General features: G+C 43.9%; 1 protein-coding gene across 37 annotated transcripts in view; it reads right to left on the bottom strand.

Annotated features, from left to right (window-relative positions):
• Positions 1–24563, bottom strand: part of TENM4 (teneurin transmembrane protein 4) — a 2704309-nt gene that overhangs the window by 189188 nt on the left and 2490558 nt on the right. For all 37 annotated transcript variants that reach the window (XM_070625735.1, XM_070625734.1, XM_070625736.1 and 34 more), the window contains 2 exons: positions 21562–21776; positions 19841–20051 (listed from right to left, as the gene is read on the bottom strand). In XM_070625735.1, the coding sequence (XP_070481836.1) occupies positions 19841–20051; positions 21562–21776 (426 nt within the window). The remainder of the gene's footprint in view (positions 1–19840; positions 20052–21561; positions 21777–24563) is intronic.

The raw sequence follows: 24563 nt of genomic DNA, 5'->3' as shown, positions 1-24563 counted from the left end.
CTCAGGGAGGAAAATGATCTTCCTCAAGGTCTCACCACTGGGTGGCTGTGGGACTGGGAGGGGACCCCCGCTCTTCTCATTCCCAGACAGTCATGGCAGCCTTCCTCTACACTTCAAGTAGCTCCTCATCCCGGATCTTTGTTCTGCAGCTCCTCCCTTCCTTTCTTCCGATGAAAATCCTCCTATGCCTTCTTGGTCCACCCTAGTCTATAATGACCCTCATTGTTGGCCTTCTCAAAATTCCCTTGACAATTCATTTCGTGCTACACCCTACCCCCATCTGCTGTCTTCAAATGCTATCAGCGTTAAGTCTTCTCGGGCTGTGAGATGCTCTTAAAGGACAAGGACCCCATATTGCACTGCCTTTGTCTCCCTCAGGGAGCAGCATAGTGCTTTGCTAAAAAACAAAAAAACAGGGGCCAGCCTAGTGGCGTAGTGGTTGAGTTCGTGTGCTCTACTTTGGCGGTCTGGGGTTCACTGGTTCGGATCCTGGGCACAGATCTACACACTGCTCATCAAGCCATGCTGTGGTGGCATCCCATAAAGAAGAGCTGGAAGGACTTACAACAAGGATATACAACTATGTACTGGGGCTTTGGGGAGAAAAAAAAGAGGAAGATTGGCAACAGATGTTAGCTCAGGGCCAATCTTCCTCACCAAAAAACTGTTCCCAGAATGTTTAAAAAGCAAAAAAAAAATCCCACCCACATTCAAGGGGAGGAGAATAGGCTCCATGTTTTTAAAAATAAAATTAAATTAAAAAAGTAAAAAAACCCCAAAACTACAACCAATATAAATGTTTTTAATTGATTTGCTTTTTATCAGAATTAGTAGAGTTGGGCATAAAAAGGCAAAATCTAAATTTGGACAATTGTGTGACTTTTGTGAAAACAAATATGAAAGCAGAATTTGGAATAACAATAACGTTATTAACATCTATTGTGCATTTCGTGGGGAGCCTGCTCTGCATGTGCTGACTCATCTACCCCTCATAACAAAGTGAGGGCCGATGATTACTCCCATTTTCTGACTTGTCTTGGCTAAGTTTGCCCAAGGCTACACAGCTAGTAAGAGCAGGTGCCAGAATTTGAACCCAGGTACTCATTTATCCTCCCAACCATGACACTACATCAAAAGGTGGCTGAATTGTCTACACGTTTCAATCATCGTGGTATCCTTAACTTGGATTACTCTGGATAATGAGGCCTAGAAAGAAAAGACTTTCTTACTGGAGTGAAACAGAAGCACACTAATTTGGGTGGAATGCTGGAAGTGGAACTTAGTCTCAAATAAGCCATCCAAAACGACTGGGCTAAGTGAGGAGAAGGGACCCAGCTGGTCTTGCTGAAGTTTTGATTGCTACCTCCAGTGGACACTTTTCAATTCCTTCTTCCTTGACCTCTGTAGCATTAAATTTTTTTTTCCTGAACCAAAGTAATGTATGTACATAGTTTAAAAAGTCAAACAATACTATAAAGTCTGCAACGAAAAATAGCAGTCCTCTGCTCCACCCACACAGCTGCATGCCACTCCCCAGAGAGCAACTCAACTCTTTTGGCTATTTCTTCTAGAATTGCCTTCAATATTTCCAAATAATGTGCTTATACAGCTATTTTTTGACATATATTTGATGTTATCTACTACTACTGTTACCCACTACTTCTGTCCATTATTACATCATCTACTACTTCCATCCAGCATAATCTAATGGAAAAACATCGGTTTTTGCTTAATTTCTTGTGTTACTATTAATGACTCTACTCACACTAACAGAACTAAAATCCCTCTGAAATAGAATTTTCCACATGGTCAAACACACCAGGTGAAGGGTCTGGTCCACTGTTTTTCTGTTTGCCTGGAGCACTCCCATCTGGAGCCCTCTGCCCTGCTGCCGTCTGGTCTGTTTGTTTTCTAGGCCTGCCACTCATCCATCATTCTGGGACTTCTCTTTGCCTCTCTCATTTATGGAACGCCTTCTTTCCTGGACCCCCCTTCTTGGTTTACTTTGTGGTGTTGGTGGAGTGCGTTTTCCAGAAGCTTCCTGAGAAAAGGTGAATGGAACGTATGATTTTAGGACCTTGCATGGCTGTAAATATCTTTATTCTACCCTTACACTTGATTGATAATTTGATTGTGTGAGATGCAGAGGAAAGCTAATGGTCTCATTGCTGCTACTTACATATCACATAGACTTGAATCCATCCACGTTTCACCTCTGTGCCTCACCCTTGTCCTCTGCTGGACCTGGGCTTTCTTCCTGAGATTTTCTGGGCCTCTGCTCCTCACTGACATTTCCACTGGTAGGTGTTCAGTATTCAGCTTTCTCCATGCTGCTATCTCAACCCACTTTCTGTTTTCCAAAAGTCTACTGACATCTCTTGATGGCTATTGTCTCTTATTCTTTTTATCTTTGTGGGTTTGTTCCTTGTTTGTTTTTTTAAATCATTGTTCTCATTATGGTGGGACTCCAAGAGGGAGAGAAATACAACATTCAACCACAAGTTCTCTCAAGAGCATCTGGCACAACTTTCTAGCCCTCCTTCCTGAAGCTCTCTCTTCCCTCAGCTTTAAAACAGCACACTTTCTGATATTTCTGCCCCTCTAGCCACTCATCCTCACTCTCCTTTTCTGGCTCTTCCGCTACCCATTAAATGCTGGGGGTCCTCGGGCATCTGTCCTAAACTCTCTTCCCTTCTCACCTCTTGCCACTCATCTCACTCTCTCTATTTAATTTTCTGAGGTCTCAGCTCAGATTGTCATGTACTCAAAATCACCCTTCCTTGACCCTGCCCCAGTTAGATTAGCTCCCCTTGTTGAGTGCTCCCTAAGACCCCTCCCTTTTCCTGTATAACTCATCACAGTCACATTACTGGTCACCGTCCTTCTCCCTGCAGACTGTGAGGTCCACCAGGGCAGGTCCCTGTCTGCCTTGTTCGTGGCCCTCACCACTGCCTGAACAGAGCGCATGGCATATAGAAGGTGTGCAAGCATCACAGCCCGGCTGAATGCCTGCTCGCAGGAATAAATGAGTGAAGGGACCAATCAAACAAACAGGAGAAGTGGATTTGAACCCAGGTTTGCCCATACACTTGCTGCGTGATCTTGGACCAGTAAAAGAGCCTTGACTTCTCAACCTCAGCTGCTGCTTCTAGGAAACAGGGACAATAATTCTAGTACCATCCTACCTCACTGGGTTGTCAATATCAAAATACAAGTGAAAAAACTGTATGTCATGGCGCTCCGTAAAAGTCCTGTATGATGTAAGGGATTATTATTGTCATGGTAAACTCTGGAGGGGGATGCAGGAAATCGAGCAGCAGGCTCAGGTTTTCAAACTGCAGAATTCTTTAAAATATGCTTTCTTTCTTAACGTGAATCCCATGAATCTTCTCTAGTATCCTCTAACACCAGGCATTCAGGATGAGCGACCACCTGGGGACTAGTCTTTCACCTCAAGCAAAGCTGATTTAGAAAGTATGGTCTGCTTCGTGATTAATGGTTTTAACAGTGCATTCTTTAAAAAGCAAAAACAAAAAAACAATGAAAATATTTAAAATATTTATATACATACAGGTGTGTAACAGAATGCTGAAGAAACACACACGTGTCCACAGCACCTGTGGCACTTAAGAAATGACACTGGGAGCAGACTTTGGTTCAACTGCAATCTTTTCTGGTCGTCTAGATTTGCGCATTTTATCACTTGTGCTAAATGGGAGAAGAGGAAATCTTTAGGAAATCCCCACTCTTAGGGGTGACAAAGTTGACAAAAATCTCCTTGTTCACAATCCCCATCAGGTAGAATCTTCGAACCACTGTGTTAAGTTCAGTTTGGAAGAGCACCAGGCTCCAATAGCCAGCCTAATAACACGGTGATCGACACCCTCTAAATGTCGCTGAGGTTTCCACAGCAGGAAGTGTGCAGGTGGAAACAGTCGTGGTCTCAGAGTTGAACGACTTGAATTCAAGTTCAAATTCTGTCTCTAAAATACCAGTTAGGCAAATTACATGGCTATTAATAGATGTGTTCATATTTTAAACATAACTTCTGGGGCTGAAAATTATATGCGTTTTCCCATGTTTCATGCATAATATTCATTAAGTGGCTATTCCATAATTTGCTTATATGCTTTCTTGTGATTAGACATTGGATTGTTTCCAAATTTTCACAATTATAAGCAATGCTGAGATAAGCAAGCAGTTTTTTCTAGGTATTGGTTTATTTAAGATTCTCAGAAGTTGAAAATACAAACATTTTTATGATTTAATACAAAATGCCGATTTGCCTTCCCAAACGGCAGTACTAATTTACAATGAACTAGTAACATATGTGGTTAGGGTCTTACTGAAGCCCCTTCAGGACTGGGTATTAACTTGGGGGGGGGGTGGTTCTAATTTATTAGGTTAAAAAAAAATAGATCCACCATTACTTTAATTTGCACTTCTTAGATTACTAATGAGGTTAAACATATTTCATGTATGTTTAGAGCATACTATATATTTTTGGAAGCTTTTCTACACATGTGCTTCAGCCATTTATCTAGGAGATCATAATGTCTTTTTTTCACAGTATATGCACTTATATAATACAGATATTAACCGTTGGTCTCTCATATTTACTGCAAGTATTTTTCCAGTCTACTATTTTTCCTTTTTTTTGATAAGTTTTATAAGACATATGGAAGTTTTACATTTTTATGTAAACATTTGTCAGTCTTCTTTTCTTTGTGATTTCTTCAATGACTTTTAAGTTTAAAAGTCCTTGTCTAAGCCAGAGATATGTGAATATTGGGTTTTACCCTCTTTCAGTTTGACTTTTAAATATTTACTTCTTTAATCCATCTGGAACTGATTTTGGCATATGGTGTGAGGTAAAGTCTGAATCAGAGGGTGAAAACTCAGGCTCCTCCAGGGGCCAGGCAGGTAAGTTAAGGGAGTGAAGCAGGCCAGGTGAGAAAAAGGGATGAGGTGGAGGCTGTGGGGAATCACAGAGTACTCAGAGTGGGCAGGGCCTTGATCCTGCAGGAATTTTGGTCTTTTAATTTTTTAAGGGAAGCCATAAACCTATAGTTTTATTGGAAATTGTCCAATTTTTAAATATTAGGCCAACAGCACAGGCTAAAAAACCTTCTGCGTATCTACTGACCACAGCTATCCTTCTGAAGGCCCCTTTACAGCCTCTTAGTTTAAGCTGGTATGTTTCCAAGTTATTCCAAACATTTATTGACTGTCTTCTCTTCTCCATTAATCTGCAATTCTTCCTTTTTCAAATGTGAAATTTTTAGACATAACTGGAAATATTTCTAGGCAATTTTATTTCATTAATCTTCTTGACTCCTATTCTCTTTTATTTTAGATTTATGACTTGTGAATTTCTTTAAAGATGAGTACTCTTTCATTATTCTTCTTTTTAGAATTTCTTCCATACTTTCATCTGTTTATTATTCCAGACGAAATCTTAAACCATTCAATCAAATCTCCTAAATTCCCTTTAGGATTCTGTTTGGCATTCCATTAAATCTATAAATTGACATATTTAGTGTATTTCACCTTCTCATCTAGGAACATGTCATATTTCCTAGTTATTCATGTCCTGTTTTATAGCTCTCAATAAAATACCCCAGTTTTTGCCACACAGGTCACATACAGTACTCATTAAGATGACATTTTAATTTTTACTGATGTTTTTGACTGGGACATTTTTCATTATATTTCATAACTGGTTATTGCAAGTATATGGGAAATCTATTGACTTTTAAGAAGCTATCTTGTACCCCATTCACAAGTTCTGAATTCTTAAGTAAAACAGTTTTTCAATTAATCGTGTTCTCTAGGAATTATGAACACATCCTTGACAAATTGACAAATAACTTCGTCTCAGCTTCTTGTTTCAGTTTCATGCCTTAAAACAAGGCTAACTAATAGATATGCCCTTATTTATTAGTGATTTTAAAGGGACTTCATCTAATATTTAGCCAGGAAGCACTGGATTTTGACTAGAAATCGATATTCTTTATCATGCTAAGCATCTTTTTTGACTTTCCTTTTCAGTACTGTTATGACCTAGTACTATCATCACGGGTGTTTTTATCACTTACCCAACACAAAAGGAGATCTCAGCACAGTGCATTCAAGAAGCATGGGAAACTGGCAAAAGAGTCAACTAGATATACCTGGGTTTGAATACTGGCTCTGACTCTGCGTGACCTTGAACACACCCCCTGCTTCATCTGGAAAATGGGGATAAATAACTCTGATGGCCTAAGTTGGTTATGAGAATTAAGATGAGTTAACGTAAATAAAATGTGCTTAGCGTCGTTCTTGGCACCCAAGAGAAGCTCAACAGGTCTCACTTTCCTCCTCTGCCATTTAAGAGAAAGAGACAATGGTGGTACAAACAACTTCCTAAATGAGAGCTTCCCAAGGAATAGCTTGCATTTAAAGGCTTGAGAAAACTCAAAGTGTATTTGTGAAAAATACCACCCTCTCTTTCCTGCTTTAGTGCACAGGGCTTTTTCTCACTTCTCCAAAATATACAGCCCATCCCTTGCACCCTTGCATTCTTGCATGGATTCTTTGGCCTATGACACAAATGAAAATAAAAAATCAGGCTGACATATAATATGAACCAGGAATGAAACGAATTGTGCTTCTATTAGCCTCGAACATGAGTGCTGCTCAGATAAAGGCATGAACAAGGAGCTACTCAAACTAAAACCAGATGTTCAGAGGTTTCTGGCTTACATTTTTTTATAACCCTTCATATAACACTCATAGTCCTGTCATTTCAACAGAAGGTCCTCTGCTCTGTTTAAGCAGCAAGAAACTCGCCTGAACCTCTGTTAGATTTGCAATCACTAAACCTTTGCTTGATGGTAAAGATAAAGGAGCTCCTTCTCCAAGTAGAGATCCTTTGATACAAACTCTTTCGCCCAGAGAAGTGCCAAGGACCAACAAAGCACACGCCTTGCAGTGTCCTCACAGCAGGGCCTGAAACGTTGACCTGTCGTCACGGGAAAGGCGAACCGAGGGTACCAGGGAAGTGGGTCCTGACTTGCAAGGGGCCCAGGAATGAAAGCCAATGTAGAAGGGGCATGGATTCTGGAGCCAGACTGTCCTTGACTCAATCCTGGCTCTGCCCTTACTCCTTGTGTGCCTGTGGGCAAGTTTGTTAATTTCTCTGACCCTCGTTTCTTTATCTACATAAAGGAAATAATACTGGCTCCTGCTTCCCTGAGACTGTTACATAATTTAACTTAGATTATGCATGCATAAAACTTAGCATGCTCCTGGGACCCTGTAAGCACTGAAGACTATTAGTGACTATTACTGCCCATAACAACAACAAACACTTGCCTAGCACCTACCATGTGCCGGGCATTGTTCTCAGTATTTAACAAGTATTAATTCATTGTATCCTCATAATTACCCCCATGAAGTGGGTACTAATATCACCATTTTTCAGATAAGGAGACTGAAGCCCTGTTGGATTATCTATGTTGCCCAAGGTCACACTGCTACAAAGAGGCAAGACTGGATTCAAACCAGGCAGTCCGGCTTTGGAGCCACTCTCCGACCACTAAACCACGTTACCCTTCTCTCTATGGCTCTATTACACAATAGAATTGATTTGATTCAGTGCTGCCTTGAGGCTGTCTTTACATGGAAGGGAACACACACAACTCAGGCCATAAAGGGCTTACTCAGCAAGGCAATCCATTTCTAGAAAGCACTGCTGACCCTGACATCAGGACAGACTCTACCCTGAATTCCTCTCTCCTCCACCTGCAAACACCACTTCATCTTTTCTTGTCTTCAGTGCCCTCCCCGGTCCCACAGGAAGAGGTGTCTCTCCCCCTTTCCCAGGTCTAGCCCTTCTGCATCTGCCCTCCATTCCCTGTCTCCCACCTCCTTTCATTAATCATCTTCCCTCTCTCCTGGGCCTCCAATCTTCTCCCCTGGCTCCTTTCCCACAGCTGACAACACGTTCAAGGCTCCCCCCACCTTATATAAACCTTTCCTTGAACCTGCCTCCTCCTCAGGTTACTCCCATCTGTCTCCTTCTCTGCTCTGTCGAGAAGGAATTGTTTCTACTCTACGCCTCTCACTCACTCCTGAACTCGGGGTGACCCTGCTTCCGCCTGCACGGGGTTGGCGGAGGGAACTGCTCCCACTGAGGTTGCCAGTGACCTCCTAATGACTAATTCTGCAGCTTCCTTGTAATCAGCTCCCAACTTTTCTCTAAGGCTAATCTCGATGTATCTCTCCCTGCCCAGCTTTGAATGTTGGGGTTCCATCCTTGACTCCCTGCTTCTCAGTACTCTACCCTCCCACCTGTCCACTCTCACATCCACATTGATGACGTCCACTGGGTTTCTGTCTCCAGGTCAGAGCTATCCCTAAGTCAACATCTATTTATCCATCTACCCATTGTTAACTGCCAATAACTAACATCCACTTGGAAATTTTATTAGCAGCTCAAATCTAACATGAAATTACCATCTCGCTACTTCCTTCCCCCAACAAACCCACTTCCCCTCTTTGTTTCCTAACTTAATGATATCACTATGCATCCATTCTCCAAGGCTGAAACTTCCTGTCTCTTCTCTATAGCTAACATACAAGTGGTCAAGAAAACCAACCCATTATGTCGTGAATGGATCCCCTCCTTTATATAAAAGCAGTGGCGTTTGCCCCAATTTCAGGCCCTTCTCTCATCTAACCCTTCTGGTTACCGAAACAGTCTTCCAAATGGATCTCCCTGTTTTAGTCTGAGAAATCAACCCCTCTGTATATACCAGTGCGAAAGAGATCTATCTAAGAATCACGCTACATCGTTGCTTAAAAACTATCCCGTGCTCCCCACTGCCTTCAAAACCAGATTTCCCAGCTGGCCTACAAAGCCCTTCCCAGGTGGACCCTAATCTCGTTTTCTAGGTTCTTCTCTGGGTACCATCCCCCTTCATGCCCTCCATCCACTCTCAGTCTCCTGGACACACCAGGCACTCTCACAAACAGGCATAAGTAGCAGAAAGCATGAGGAGAAAAGTGTTGGTATTGGAGCCAGACAGACCTTGATTCAAATTCCAGCTCCTTCGCTGACTGGGTAAGAAACTTCGGCCTAGTCATTGGAACATTCTGAGCTACACTGTCCTCTAGGGAAAAAATACCTACTTTGTATGCCTATTGTAAGGGTCTGAAATAGTTTATGTAAAACATCTAGGATAATACTTGATATAGTATGCACTGAATAAATAGTAGCTATTAATATTAATATCATCAATTTTGCCAAGTAGTTTCAGAGAGGCAAGCGGGAGTTTGTAAAGATAAGATCTGAAATTAGAATGGAACATTTAAGAAGTTCCCTATGGAATCTGAAGAAGAACAAATTCATAAGAACAAATAACAGTTAGTGCCTTGGAATGTTTTGGAAGCCACATTTCCATTTTTGAGCTGCAACAGTATGGGCAGAGAAAGACTGCAGGACTTGAACCAGTTCCAGAGTTGCTCTGCCCCCTGAATCCAGCAGCCTTGGAATACACAGATCTGTCAGGACAGGAGCACCACTCCTCAGCCAGGGGCCTGGCAGTGCCCTGAATCGGCAGTTGTGCCCTCCTTTCCTTCAGAACCGCTTACAAGAAGTTCACGTCCACAGAAGAAGGCTCTAGGCTGCAGGGAGCATCTGTGATCTTTGACCTTTTCACTTGGTGCCCATTGATCCTCTGATGAGGGTCTGCCATGTTCACAGTCCTGGTCAGACAACTGGACTCCAGGAGAAGTCGCTGGGATTGGGTTCAGAAGACCTGGCTTTGTGTCCTCGTGTGGGCCACCGTTCATACCCTGCTTCCTCATCTCTAAAATGCAAATAATGACCCCTTTCTGCTTGGTCCACAGTGACCACATCTGTGGCTGAGCACAGCCTGTAACTGGCTTATTGTCTCAATGTCTCCCTTTTTGGGGCATAATTCTTTCCCTGTATTTCCTTTCTGGTTCTCACTTCTGCTCTGGCCCCAGTTTGGTGATAATTAATATTTGCACGCCGCTTTCCAGCTCATTAAGCACTTTTGTCACAATAAGTCCTTTATACCTTACAAGCTTCTCCTGCATCCCTGGCAGAGGTAGTTGCCCTCCTCTCCGTCCCACGGGAGCTCGCGCAGACCTCTGTTGGCGCAGGTCACATTATATTGGAATTATTTATGAAAGGGTCAGTTCTCCCAGTTGACTGTAGGCATTTTGAGGGCAAGACTTCTGTTTTATTCACTGTGGAATCTCCAGTACTTAGCAAAGTAGATGTTCAGCAAACGTTGAATAATTAAGAGACGCTTGAAAACATGCTGAGAACCTACCATGAATCACACGCTTGCATGTCACTGTCAGACTCTCTAAAGTAGGTTTTATTCCTAATTACAGGTGAGCGAGGTGAGACTGAGACTTATCCAAAGTCCCACAGCTCTTAAATAGCACAGCCAGAACACAAACCCAGGTCTATTCAACTCCAAAGCCTTGGCCCTTTCTTTCTGTGGACCACATTGCCTCTCTGGCCACAGTGACAACCCTGACTGTCTACGACCAATGCCAAGTCCAGCAGACTTGGGTTAGGGTGGTTCCTACGAGGGTGTTACAGAACAGGAGGCCATATATTCAATCATGTTCCACATATCAGTGGTACTGTAAAGGGAAAGGAAAAAGATATCACCATGTGAGAACCCTCTTACAGCTGCTGTCCTGCAACAGAAAAGCTAGCTTGAGAGATGGGGATGAGCAACAGCCTTTATCAACTGCAGAGGAAAGAGCTATCAGAAAATAAAAATTTAATCATCGGTTATCAAAATTAAACCATCACTGAAAAAATATCTTCTGTTGGAAACTCCACCTGAATGAGGGTGGGAGTAGGGGCTCCTTCAGCAGGAGTGAGTACAGGTCAGGAGGTTCTTTAGAACAGGGCAGGTGGGTCTCATGTAGCTGCTGATGGCAGGCAAAGTGCTGACACATTGTGAGCCTAGGAGGTGCGCATGCCATAATCTCTACGATTCTGTCTATCTTGATGATCTCTGACTGTGAGAGTGTCTAAGGACCCACACGGATGTCATCACACACTAGAAACCCAGTCACTAAGATGTAAGAGAGAGAGCATGGGCTTTGGGTTGCTAACCTGGCCCTGCTATTTCCTACTTATGAGACCTTAGCAAATAGCATTGCATCTCTGAGCCTCGGTTTCTTTATCTATGACATGGAAATACATGTAATCTAACTTCTAGGTTGTTTGGGCACTATGTGATAATGTACACAGTACAGTGTCTGGCACAGAATCAGTGCTCAATCAACAGATGGCTGTAATTATGGTCCTGGCCCTGCCACTTGGCGGCCGTGTGAGACCCTGAACAAGTCATGTGACTTCTCTAAGCCTCAGCTTTCTCATCTTTAAAAGTGTGTGATTTAAATAAATAAAAGGTTTGTGAAGGCTCCTGGTATTATGTATCCCGAAGTGGCAAAAACATAAACCAACAGTGATTTGGAAGCCCTGGCTACGGGTAGAGGAAGATGCTGAAATGCTGAGATGGAAGAGTCCTAAAATATCCAGACTCTTTCTTTTGAACTTCCCGCTAGCACATTCCTCCAGTCCCCTCCCCCCAGCTCTCTGACGTTCACAATCTCCTTTGCCAGCTGTGCGTCTTCACTCACCCCTAAAATGGACCATTCTTCAATACCTTCTCATCCTGCTTTAACCTCTTTCCTTAGGAAACATTATCTTAACACCTGGGGTTGCCCGTTATTTCCAAGGGGCAGTATACAGCTCAAATGTGTTCATTTATCTCCATTTCCAAGGCTTCCATCCCGGCCCAGGCCAGCCTGAGCCCTTCTTCTAACTGGTGTCCCAGCTGCAGAAACTTTCAAATATGTAAAGCAGATTAGGTTGCTGCAGCTCAAAGTCCCACAACGGCTTCCAGTTACCCTTAGGATAAATTAAAAAACAAAACAAAACTTCACATGCCATGTTAAAGCCCTGTACAGCCTCCTGGTATCTCTCCAGCCATCCCTTATACCATACGGCCCTTTGATCCCCACACCTCACAGTGTATCCCTCTTAAAGTTCCTCCAACACTCCCACCTCTTGCCTATTCCAGGGCCTTTGCATATGCTTTTCCCACTGCTTGGCGTTTCCTTCATCTAAACACTCCTATGCCTACCCCTGCCCTGGGAATCTAAATTAGGTCTCCTGTTTGTTTCTCTAGAGTACCCTCTTCTTTTCTTCACCACAATGGATATTTACCGTCTACCACTGTATATTTACATATATATTTGACGATTGTATTTAAACTTAAGAATCTATCTCAAACTGTCTCAAACGTGTCTGTAAACTCCACGAGGGCAGGAAACATGGCTATTTTATATACCACGGACACCATGTCTTCTCAGAACTTGCCCAACCAAAGCAAGGGAAATGCAGAAATAGCCCTGTCCAGTGGTCTATGGAAAATCATGAAGGACCCAATCTTGATGACCCCTGGAAGACAGGACACAATGGCACCATAAAAGGCAATTAGTGAACACTGGTTGAATGAGAAAATGAACAGACATACTGTCTAGGTCTGCCTGCAGCCCCTCTGGACCTGCTCCTCCTGTCCGTCCCCCTTAAAGCATCATGCAAGGGGCTTTGAGATGCAATAAAAAAGCCTTCGGTTCCTTGGGTGCTGTAATGAGAGAGAATCAAGCCATTTCCTTCCTCCTCAGTTGTACGGGAGGCTTCTCCTTTTTCTCAGCCTCACTGAGCGTCACCTCCCAGCCCGTGAGAACCTCAAGGGCAAGACCACGTCTGCCTCATGGCGGCACCTAAACGCCCAGGCCAGGGGCTGGCACACAGTCAGGGGCTCTTAGTGGGTACTTGTTGAACCACAGACTCAGTGAAGCCTGTCACAGACACTGATGACCCCATATTCACTTCCCTTTTTCCTGAGAGAACCCTAATTCTGTTTAGAGTGCCAAGACGGCAAGCTAAAAATATTTGCTTCCTCAGACTTGCTTACAGCTCGAGTGTCCAAGGGACACTGCTCTGCCAAAGAAATGGAAGCTGAGTGTTCTTGGAAAATTTAGCTTCCCGGCTTCCTTCTCCTTGCTTCTTTTTCCTGGCTGATATGCAAACATGAGTTCTGGAGGTGCAGCAGCCATCTCAGGACCACGAGGAGGGAAGCACGAAAACAAGACCAAGAGCTGAGGATGGCAGAGCACAAGGAGGGCAGAGCCTGGGCCCTGAGGCTGCCAAGGGACTGCTGTACTGGTCCTAGATGGACACACCCTAGACTGAGACGCTGCGTGAGAACATCAAAACCTCACTGAAATGCCTCTTCAGGAGGGGTCATGTTATTTACACACTAAACACATTTCTAACTATTCCCACAAGGAGACGAGCTTTATTGCTTGGTACCCACTGTGTCCTTGAGCTACCTTTTCTTCTTTCCTGCCTTTGAGGTCCCAGGTCCCAGAGAACTCAGAAGGTTCAGCTGTCTAAGATGGGTCCCAGGGACAGCGGAGGGGGTGGGTGAGGTGGTAAGGAGCTCTGTCCTGTCATCTTCGGTGAGCGGAGCCGGCCACTGGCAGGGCTGGTCTCCAGGCCGCAGACGGAGTGCGCCGACAGGCCTAGCTCTCTTCTACCGAAAGGTTTTTGGCCACATTCTGTCTCCAATGTGCTGACTTGAGCTCTCCCTCAGCCTACAATTTCATTCCACTTATGCCAGATTGCTCTGAATGAATCACTGCTGTCGGGGAGAGGTGAATTCACAGGGCCCTTTTCCAAAGAAGCGTTTCCAGCAGCAATTTCACAAAGCGCTGCTAATGTCATTTACAAGAAGGTTAATTGATTACCGAGACATCTTGGTTCTTCATTGCTGTTTTGTATCTTATAATTCAGAGGAAGGGGATGTGGGGAAAGGGGGAGCTTATTAAAAACAGAAAATCATCCTTCAGCCATTTTTCTTAGTTTCTTCTTTGAAGTAGTACAGGTTTTTACACAAGTTATAGTCCATAATGTCAGGAAGTTTTCCCTCCTGATCCTTGCAAATGCACTCAGAGGCCAACGAACTTGCCCAACCAAAGCAAGGGAATGCAGAAATAGCCCTGTCCAGTGGTCTATGGAATATCATGGAGGACCCAATTTTGATGACCCCTGGAAGACAGAAGCTCATGAGAAAGTATCTATTCACACCTAGGAAAAAAGAGGAATGGGTTGCAGGGAAGCAAATGAAAACCCCACTAGCACCACTGAACCAGCCCTTCTGTCCTTCCTGGTTGCCCTTTCCCTTCCTGTTTTCTTTTCTCATAAAATCACAAAGCTCAATCCCAGTAACCCCCTCTAGTTACGTAAATTAGTGGGCTCTTCTTCTGGGCCCCAGAAGATAAATCCTCTGGCTCTAATCATTTTATTCCCTTGCTCAAAAGCCTGCAATGGGACCCGAAACCTGCAGAATGCACCTTTTCCTCCCTGAGGGTGGCATTCGCGGCGCCCCCTTACAGCTCACTTCCCCTCTTCAAGGCATCCTGTGCTCTAGTCAAACAGAACTGCTGGCTCCCCACAGCCAGCACTAATTATCTGCCTACCTACCTTTTGCTCAGGCTGTCCTGCTACCTGGAATTAACTCCTCAACAACCCCCCTCCCATTTTCCTTCTTTAAATGTGGAAATTATACCCATCCTTTAAGGTCCCATCAAATGTCACTTCATCCAGAGAGCCCTGACCCGCCCGGCCAGATATGCCCTTGTCTCCCTCCAACCCTCATGGCGCTCTGACTAGTGGCTCCAGGAGGGACCTTTCTTTCTCTTTTTCTTGCACCAGAGGCACTGCCTGTGTAAGTGCTTCATCTTCTTAATCTAGACCATGAGCCACTTTTGCCAGAAACCATGTCATACCTTCTCTGTAGCTCCAGCTTGGAAAAGAGCAGGAATACAATATTTGTTGGACAAAGGAAGAAAGGAAGGAAGGAGTGAGAGAGGGAGGGACTAAATCTGCTTCTAGTTCCTGGCATAGAAGAGGTCCCTATGCATGAACAAAGGACTCTTCTCTTTAATTAGCACAAATGTACTCAGACCAGGAAAACCAAGGCACATTTCTCATAAAAATTACCAGTGTCCCTGTTTTCTAAGAGTGATTCTCATTTCTTTTCTCTGGGTTCCTAAATCCACTGTGGAACACCTCTGTTCTTTTCCGCTTGGCTCACACTGCCACAGTGTCAGCTTGATCTGTTCTTTTACGCTTCAGCATCAACCAAAATTAAAAGATAAGATGCTATCTGGAGACCCAAAACACTGCGATACTGACTTGTCAGGTCTTGGGGTTGCAAGCAACGTGTACAAAGACATTTTTATGTTTAAAGTTTTGGATGCTGCGAGATTTTTTCATGACCTTTTTAATGACTTCTCAAGAAAGCTTCCTGGGTTGACGTAAGATACTTACCCATAGTGGAGGCCAGTTAATAAAGGGGAAATCATATTCCATATAACACAAACGGAAATAAAATATTTACTAGTATCATGGCAAATAGTAAGACACTGTGGCATAGTGCGGACAGCATGGGATTTTGAGATCAAGTTTCCATCCTAGCTCTGCCCTTACTAACTGTGACTTTGGGCAAGTCAATTAAACTCTCTGAGTCTCAATATCTTCATCCATAAAGTTGAGATCAAAATACATGTTGTCTAAGGTTCTTGTGAGGATTAAATTACATGCAGAAAAGAGCTAATTAAGCATGGTCCCCAACACACAGTAGGTGTTCTCTAAATGTTTGTTGAATGCATGAATAGGTGGAAAACAGAAGTAAGTGTTAATACCTCAAAAAGAGACTTGATCTTGGGAAAGAGGCAGACTGTTAAAGATGGAATGTCACAAGCTTTGGAGCCAGACAGATAAATATTCAAGTCCTAGCTTTTCTCTTAACATCCCTGAACCTCAGTTTCCTCATCTGCAACAAGGGGTGATAACAAAAATAATAGCCTCATGGAGTTACTGCAAGGCTTCAAGAATGTATTTGAAGTCCTTTGTAAATTGCAATGGCTAATTACATTTTAGCTACTGGTATACATCCTCCTACTTCATTCAATTCTTGGGCTCAGCAAGGCTACCCACCCCCAATGGCGCCAGGACCAGAAACCACATTACCTTTAAATTCTGGATCTCCACACACGGGGGAAAGATTGTTCTCTCTGAAAATAGCTGCCATGTTTCATTCTAAAACTTGCTTCATTTCAGTGGGCTGGGGGTGGGGGCGGGGGTAAATGAGTCTAGTTCAGAGGGAGCTCTGTCAACATCAGGTTTCTGTGTGTATATATTTGTGTATACTGTTTGTAAACTTCTTTTAGACTTTTTCAAGGCAAAAGATAAACTCATTTAACTTAAAATCATCAGCTGGATTGCATTAAATGGAGGGAAAAGCAAAAACGTACACAGTACAGCCATTTGTTAAACTAAACACAATTATTTCTCCTGTGACTTAATTACAAACAGACATAAATACCCTGGATTCTGACATCTCAGATCTTCTTAAATTCTAGATCTGCATTTCAACATGTAACAAAGGGAGGGTCATATTCCAATTTGTGTGTTAAGCAAACCTGAGAGGTACGATTGTATACTGGGACCATAATGACTTCACTAAAACAAGACCTAAACTTTTAATTAACCTGCCAAGACAAATTACAACTCATAGCTCACAGGTAACGCTCACAGACAGCTGAGACTCAATGCCAGGGACTCCTGGGGAGAGAGGGATTAATAGCAACATCAGAATCAGTCTGTTTTTGTATTAAAGAAAAGAAAGGTATTCATTAAACAATCACCGTAGCTAGAAGGAAGACAGACAAGTCAGGAAAGCATCCAGAGAAACGTGGAAGGAGAAAAAGGAAGAGAGAAGGTCTTAACAACTTTTATTTATCGAGTGCTTCTAGGGCCCAGAGCCTGTGCTGGGCACTTACTTATATTCACTCCTCTAATCTTCATAAGGAGAATTGCAAAGTACTATTACTATGTCATTTTCCAGACAAGAAAAATGAGACCAAGTGAGGTGATGTGACTGACTGGTCACAGAGCTAACATGGGGCAGTAAGGGAAGGAAGGAATGGAAAGCAGTGCTCCTAAGGCATTTGTTTTCAAAGCTTAGTTGACGGACAACCAGAATCAGGACTACCTGGGCTCTGGCTCAGCCTCCTGGGCTGGAATTTCTGGGGAAAAGGTCCGGGAATATGAATTTTCACTAGCTTCCCAGGTGATTCCTTCGTACACTGATGTTTGGGACCACCCATAAGGTACTCTAAACCCTTGCTAATCAAAATGTGGTCCACAGATAAGCAGCATTTTTATCACCGAGTGCTGGTTAGAAATGCAGAATCTAAGGACCCACCCACACCTACAGAAGGAAGCAGAATCTGCATTTTAACAAGACGCCAGGTGGTTCATTAAACTCTGAGAAGCAGCGCAGAGCCTATATGTTCTAAAAGACATTGTGGGGTTAAGGGAGGGAAGACAGGTTTCATCATTTAGGTGAGAACAGGAGAACCAGAGGGAAAAGCAAGACCATCTCCTTAATTATGACAAAACAGGTTAGCAAGTTCTGACAAGCCAAGAGTTGGCAAAGGTACCTAAATGGACCTACACTTTATTTCTCTAAGATACACATCCTAATTAAAAGTAGCTCTCTTTGGGGGTTTGTATTAATATTCTTTCATATTTATTATCAGTCATTAAAAATAAAGAATTCTGATTGTAAGAGATCTTACTTTGGCACAAGCATGATGCCCTATGCTTCTTTGTGACCCACGCCAGAGAGAAGTCAGGCTGTGAAACCATGAAGCTGTAACTCAGGCACCACTAATAACCTGATAATCATGTCCCCAGATTGAAGCCACTGTGTCCAGAAAGAGAAAAGAAACAGGGTCTGAAGCCTGGCAAACCCCACGAAGTGACAGCCTAACTGATGGGGAGAACCAGAACTGACTCTCCAATGACAGGGAATGGAGCTGCCTCATTAGCCTCTAGGTCACCAGCAACCACTGAGCTGCAGCCTCAAATTCCAGAATCTTGAGAAACTATGAGCTGGAAAACTTCAGTGTTTGTGCAGGGTTGAAACACAAGTTAGTGGTAGAGATTCAGAACCGAGCACACTTTCCACCCCACCGCAAAAGAGGGCCTTCGGGGAGGGAACCAACAGCACCACAAGTGCCAAGACTGGGGCTGCTGACAGTCCTGCCAACGGGAGGCTGAGCAGAGGAAAGGCCACACTCACGCTCACTACTTATTAGCTCAGTGACAGTGCACGCGGCGAGGGGGGGGGGGGGGAGGGCCTGGGGGGAGGGGCCAGGGCTGCTGTCATGGATGGGGAAGAGAAGATTATGCGAAAGTCCCTGCCCTCCAGGCACTCAGACCAGCAGCTGGGACAGACACTTCCTACACAAGGGCAGCACAAAGTGATATTTCCAGAGTCAGAGCCCATGTAGCCTGACCGACCCCCCTCCCTCATTTTGCCAAGAGGGTAGAATATTAAGAATGCAGTTACAGCAGAAGCTTATAAATCATGCCCCATATATACTGGGAGGGTATTCTCTGCTTCAACACTAAGGGCAAAATTGCAAATAAGAGGAAAATGGCTGAAAATGACTACTGCTGTTTAGTAGGAAGAACCAGGGTCTTGCCAGAGTTTTAGGAACCAAGGGCCACATTCAGAGGTCTTTACTCAACTCCATTTTCTGTGTCAGAGAGACTCTCAGTTAAGGACGGAGACCGAGTTTGAGGTGAACTCTAAACCATATAGAGCTTTTCATGAAGCACAAACCCCACTGCCATGTGTTCTGGTTAGTGGAGTTTTGTTTTTCTATAAATTTTATTTTCCTGTAGGGGATTTTATCTCCAGGCTATGTTATAGTACTTGCAATATAAACTCAGAAAAAATGTTTTCTGACCTGAACCCCTGAGGCCACCGCATCCTACAGCACACTGGCGATCTAAGGAGGAGATGAATTCCACGGCAAGTGTGGGTCAAGAAGAGAAATCCCCTGGAACAGGATGCCAGGCTCCCCAGACACCCACAGGCTAGTGAGGTGGTCACGAGGTCACTCTGAACCGAGAGCTGCGGCCCTCTCCCACTGTGTGGCTCTCTCCCACCATGAGGGACAGCGAAGGTGTTAGGCACTCATTTAAAACACTGGGACTCACTCTATCAGAGCTCAGAGCTTTTCTGTTCTGGACAAAAGCCCAATCTGACTGATTACATTATTCATCCAGCCCTTCACACTGCTACCCTCACTCTCTCCTTTATCTTCTTTTCTCATCTGCCAGGGGTTGTTGGCTGCAAAAGCAAAATAAAGAAACAAACAAAACACACAATAAAGTCAAAAACCCAAATAACTAATCAGTCAGTTGAACCAAGTGAGACTATAAATACAAATATAGGTGTTGGAGAGAAGTGACAAGAAAAGAGATGTTGCCTCCACATGGCTAGTCATCCAGGGTTCCTCTCTCATCACCAGTTCCACTCCTTGGTCTCTAATGTGGCTGCTGGTCCACACACCATGCCACAGAGAGCACAAGAAAGGCAGTGGGCAACAGCCCTGGGCTCTGGCGCCAGCCCAGAACAGCCTTCCATCCCCTCTTATGACTCCCATCCTTCATTTCCCTGCCTCTCACTCCCATTCCTTGTCCAGCAAGCCCAGTCAGGATGGCCCCATGCCAGACTCCGGGTGGCATCTAGAGCTCTAGGCAAGACACGTTCCCTTGTCAGCTTCAACCCCAAGAATCCCCCAGTGTCCCCTCACCCAAACAGACAATATCCCACAGACTCCAGAGAGTGGAGAGGGTCCTTACCGATGGCAGTGGTGAGAAAAGAAACCACTTCTGACTCCTTCCCATCATTGTAAAAAGCCAGGTGCCAGATTCCTGAATCCAAATACTGGATGAAGCCGGTCTCGTGGCTAGAGGGGGGGACAACTCCCCGAGATTGGCGCTGGGGGCCCTCCAGGCTCCGTGCCTCCTGGGTGAGGAGCCTCCTTCCATCCAGCAGCTCCACAAAGTCAAACTAAAGGACAAAGAGAGCATAATTAGAGTGGATCTGCTTCATCACAACGCTGGATTCCTTCCGTGGGCTTCTGCTGGGGAGGACACAAGGAAACACAAGCTAGGACAGGAAAAGAGGCTAAAGCCGCATGCTGTTGATTAAAAAACTCCAACTCCTTCCCAGACCCCATTTTCTCATGGCAATAGTTTCCTGATTCTCTTGTGAATGCAGCATAATTACTGGAGTACTTTTTAGCCTTATTTCGCTTTAACTTTGGCATATGTGTGGTGAGTCCTCACCTGGCTGAGTTTGTATCAGGACAACCATGCTTTTCCAATGGTGGGCATGGGATCAGAACCCAACTACCTAATGAGTGTTTGAACTCCAACTCTGTGCAGTGATGGCTGGAATCCCAGGGGTCTAGGATTGGGACCGAGCACTGGATATGCCTTAAATGGCAGTCATGTGCAAATGAAAATTTGATTTATGTCTATCTTCCTTTCGTCAACGATCCTTTCTAAACACTCCAGTTCCAGGGAGCAGTTTTGGGGAACTAAACTGGATTAGCTCAAATTCCATTAATAATTACATGCTGTGTCACATACAATTGCTGATTGATCTGAGCCTGCTGGTATGAGACTCAAGAGCAGTCAGTCATGCCGTATCAGCAACAGGTAGGTGGTTAAGTCCTACTGGCCTACTAGCAAGCTAACTGAGTTTATCTATCTACCTACCTACTACCTACCTACCCATACATCTTAAAAAAAAAAAGATAGATATTTATCTATCTTTTAACTAAAAATTTGAAATAACTATGAGGCTAGGAAGAATGCATTTGGCCTGGGAATGTCTGACGGATGCCTCTGATTTATTTACTCCAATCCCAGAGTTGGGAGGATCTTACCCAAGTCTGTTCTTACCCATCATGACTGATAATATGTCAATCATCCTGGACAAGTTTTTTATGTGTTTCTGGTGTGCATGTGTCTGAGCAGATGTGTGACCCTGAAGGAGAGAAGGAATGTGAGAGACTAGGGAAGGAACCTTTATTCTGAGCCAGGTCCCACACTAGCTACCGTATAAATGTTATTCTTTATTCTCCACAACAGCCCTGCAAAGTGGGTACCATTATCACCATTTCATAGACTAGGAAACTTGCTCTGAGAGGAGAAGTAACAGGCCCCAGTTTACTTAGATGATAATGAGAAGATTCAAACTCAGGTTTGTCTGACTCCAAAGTGCATGCTTTTTCTCTAGGTTACCTTTCCAGGATAATTTAACTCAGGAGACTGGATAACAGGAGAAAGGCTATTGAGAAGTTTCCAAGAATTCTTTCCTCTTAAAAAGCCCCAGGGATGTAACCCTACTTAACCTAAAGGTAGGGTCTAAGAGAGGGCAAATGGATGAATGGGCTATAAAATACATGGAATTCCCTGCAAGCTCAAGGATCCAGGTTTAAGCATTAGGCTTCCTGACTTTGGGTTAAGATTTGAGGTAGGAGCCCCCGGAGATCAGCAGGGTGTCTGGTTACCTGTGTATGTGAAGGAGGAAGGCCTTTTCTGCCATAAATGCCGACGAGGGCCGCCTTTCCTAGAGACACATTGAATTTCAGATGCACAGGATGGTCTATGAAGACCTGAGATCTCCAGAAAGTGCCAGGAGGAATCTTCTGGGAAGCCCGTCTCCCCACGTCGATTTCTCCAGAGTCTATAAAACTGTCCTCTGGAAAGAAACTACTGGGCTTTCCTACCAAGACACAGGGAAAGGAAGACAAAAACATCATAGTTACCCACAAGTGAAACAAGAGATCAGAGCCTCCGAACGGGGAGGCCTCTTGTCTGCCTCACACTCCCCTCTACGACGTGCCACTGCCAGCCCTCCTGCCCTCCATTGAGAGTAAGAACATCCAGAACCTTTTTCCAGCGATGCTCAAATTGTTCTGCTAAAAATATGCATTCTTCTAAAGCAGTACAGGTCCTCCCCAAGGGCCATCTGTTTACTGCACAATTCTACAGCTTGTTAAGATATATTTTGATCCTAAAAATAATCATTGGCGGTCACATGAGAATAATTCTGTGTATGTGCGTGTGTGCAAAAGCGTGCCTGCTAAAATAGAAAGGATAGAGGGAAAGAGGTGTTGCTATTAAGTTTCCAACTCAGAATGGTGCCCCTAGCAGTAGGAAGCGTGACCTGAGTGGAGTAATGTATTTTACCAGTTTACTAGCTTATGTATAATTGGAAGCCAAATTCTGAGGCTGAGATATGTGGGTGGGGTTTGTGTTGGAAGCAGGGGTAAGTAGGGCTGGGGAAGATGAGGAAGAGTGTCCTTCCGAAGGGAGGAAACATTTCTGAAAATGCTTCTTTGTCTTGGATGGGGATCTTTGAACACCACTTTTGTGCTAAAGTGGGTGAAGATGAGGGAATTTCTCAAGTTCAGGTACAAAGCCCATGACATTCATTGGAAATTCAACCCAGGCCCTCAACCTTGCAGGTTGTGGGGGAGGGGATCAGGAGTAAGGCCTCTTGCCCGCTTCTGTCACCAATCAGGAGAGTGATGGCTTTCTGGGGACACCCCAAGTGCCAGGAAGGAAGGCTGCTTATCAAACTTCCTCTATTTAGTAATTAAACACACTCACACGTGCAAAATATGAACCCTCACTTCCTGCCAGACATCAGCCTTCTGAGGAGCTGGATAGGAGCAGGTGGAGACTACAAAGATGTTAGAAGACCACCCTTAGGATGATGACAAGCTAAAATCAAGTCAACAGACTACACCTTATTTGTCATTAGAAAGTACCCCATGGGTATCCCGGTTCCAAGGTTTGTTGTGTTGTTAGAGATGTTCGAAGAGACACTTCAAGAGAACAAGAATCCATTTGTAGAGAAAACATGTTTGTGAGAAATTTTTATAAAAAGCATTTGGGGAATAAGAAATTAAAATGTCTTTTTTCCCTAGCTTTGTGAGATTCCTTACAAAGCACATTTGATGCTGAAATGGAGCTTGGCAGGGCACTGTTGCAGTCATAAAATATTTTACTGTTTTAAATAATAAAATTCAATTTAAATGTTAAACTTTTCCATATGTTATCATTCCCTTGTAAACTCCTAGGCAGAAACATCAGGTTTTTAGCTTCAAACTGTTAAATGTTATTTTAATTAAAAATACGCCAACAAAAAAAGTTAAAATGCATACTCTCAATAAAAGCACCAGTAGTATTCTGTCATTAGCATGGGAAAGAGCTCTCATTTAATTCCTTTGTGGAAGGAATGTGCCCTAGACTTTTACCTTGACAGTGTAGACACACACAAACCACATAATGTGGTGCAAAGTTCAAAGACAGAAGCCAAATTCACAAAGCATTAGGACAGAAGAGAATCACTTGCAAATTCTTCCTTATCTGACTTTTGGGTTCCCAATACCACAATCCTTTTATATTCCAGGTAGAAAATAGCAGACCCTTCAGCTTCTAATTCTGCTGGGGAAGCAGAAGTATGAGAGAGTGAAACAAAAGCAGGATGAGTTCTGAGCTTTTAACTCCTAGAGACCGCAGAGAAATAAGCCCAAGACTGCTAATTTTAAGGACTCATTTCCTTTGCGAGTAGGTGGGAGTCAAAGCTGATGGGATTTGAGAACTATCTGCATTCAAATAATTCCTGTGTCTGAGGATAAATAATGAAAACTTCTCCCACATTTTGGCACACTGTTGGAGAACCCTGCAGAGTTCATTTTCCACTCCAGTGAACATGTTTTTAGGAGACAGCTATTGTATCAGCTAAATTCTGTCGCCCCAAAGGTCAGAGGCCAAGCCCAGAGGTTCTCTGTAGAGGTCTGCAGGCCCCAGAGACATAAATAAGTTGGCTGTTATCCCAGAGGAGTGGCAAAAGGGGAATATTCTTTTCTAGCACTTCAGTATTTCATCTAAGCAGGCAAAATGGGAGGAAAAAAAAATTTCTTTGATGTGTATTACAATGAAATAAAAAATCAGGACCTTGGCTTTCTTGGCTGAGTGCATGAGGGCCACTCTGGAGCTTTGGGTTCAAAAGTGACCTTTGTACTAGAAGTCATCCTGCCCAGATCCTTAGGGAAAGGGCCACGGCCCAGCCTAAAGGCAATGTTTGAGAAGGGAAGAGGATCCCCATCTGGGAATTTAACCTTCATTATTCCTCCCCTCGGGTCCCCAGTGGTCCCCATACTGGACTAACCACAGGGATGAAATGGGGGCTTTTGAGGGGAAAGCGCTGCAGCTAGCCAGGTGTCTCTGCCGGATGGGGAAGAGATGGGCTGATGTTTGGAGTGAAATCACCCTCATCCTTTCCTGCCTTTTAAAAACCCTTACTGTAGTCCTCTTTCCAGATCCTATCACCTAAGATTCTTTATTCTTAATTCTGAGTACCAAGCTGCGAGCACTAGGATAGAAAATGTCCCACTACATAACAAAACCCACCAATGACGGAGTAGTGAGAGAGGGTAGAGGCAGCTGGAGAAGAAAAGTCCCGTGTATAAAATGCCTTTTATCCCCATGTATATTCTGG

Source organism: Equus przewalskii, chromosome 6, assembly GCF_037783145.1.
Source record: "Equus przewalskii isolate Varuska chromosome 6, EquPr2, whole genome shotgun sequence".
In the NCBI taxonomy this organism is placed as follows: Eukaryota; Metazoa; Chordata; class Mammalia; order Perissodactyla; family Equidae; genus Equus; species Equus przewalskii.
This window is presented reverse-complemented; position numbering and strand designations above follow the sequence as displayed.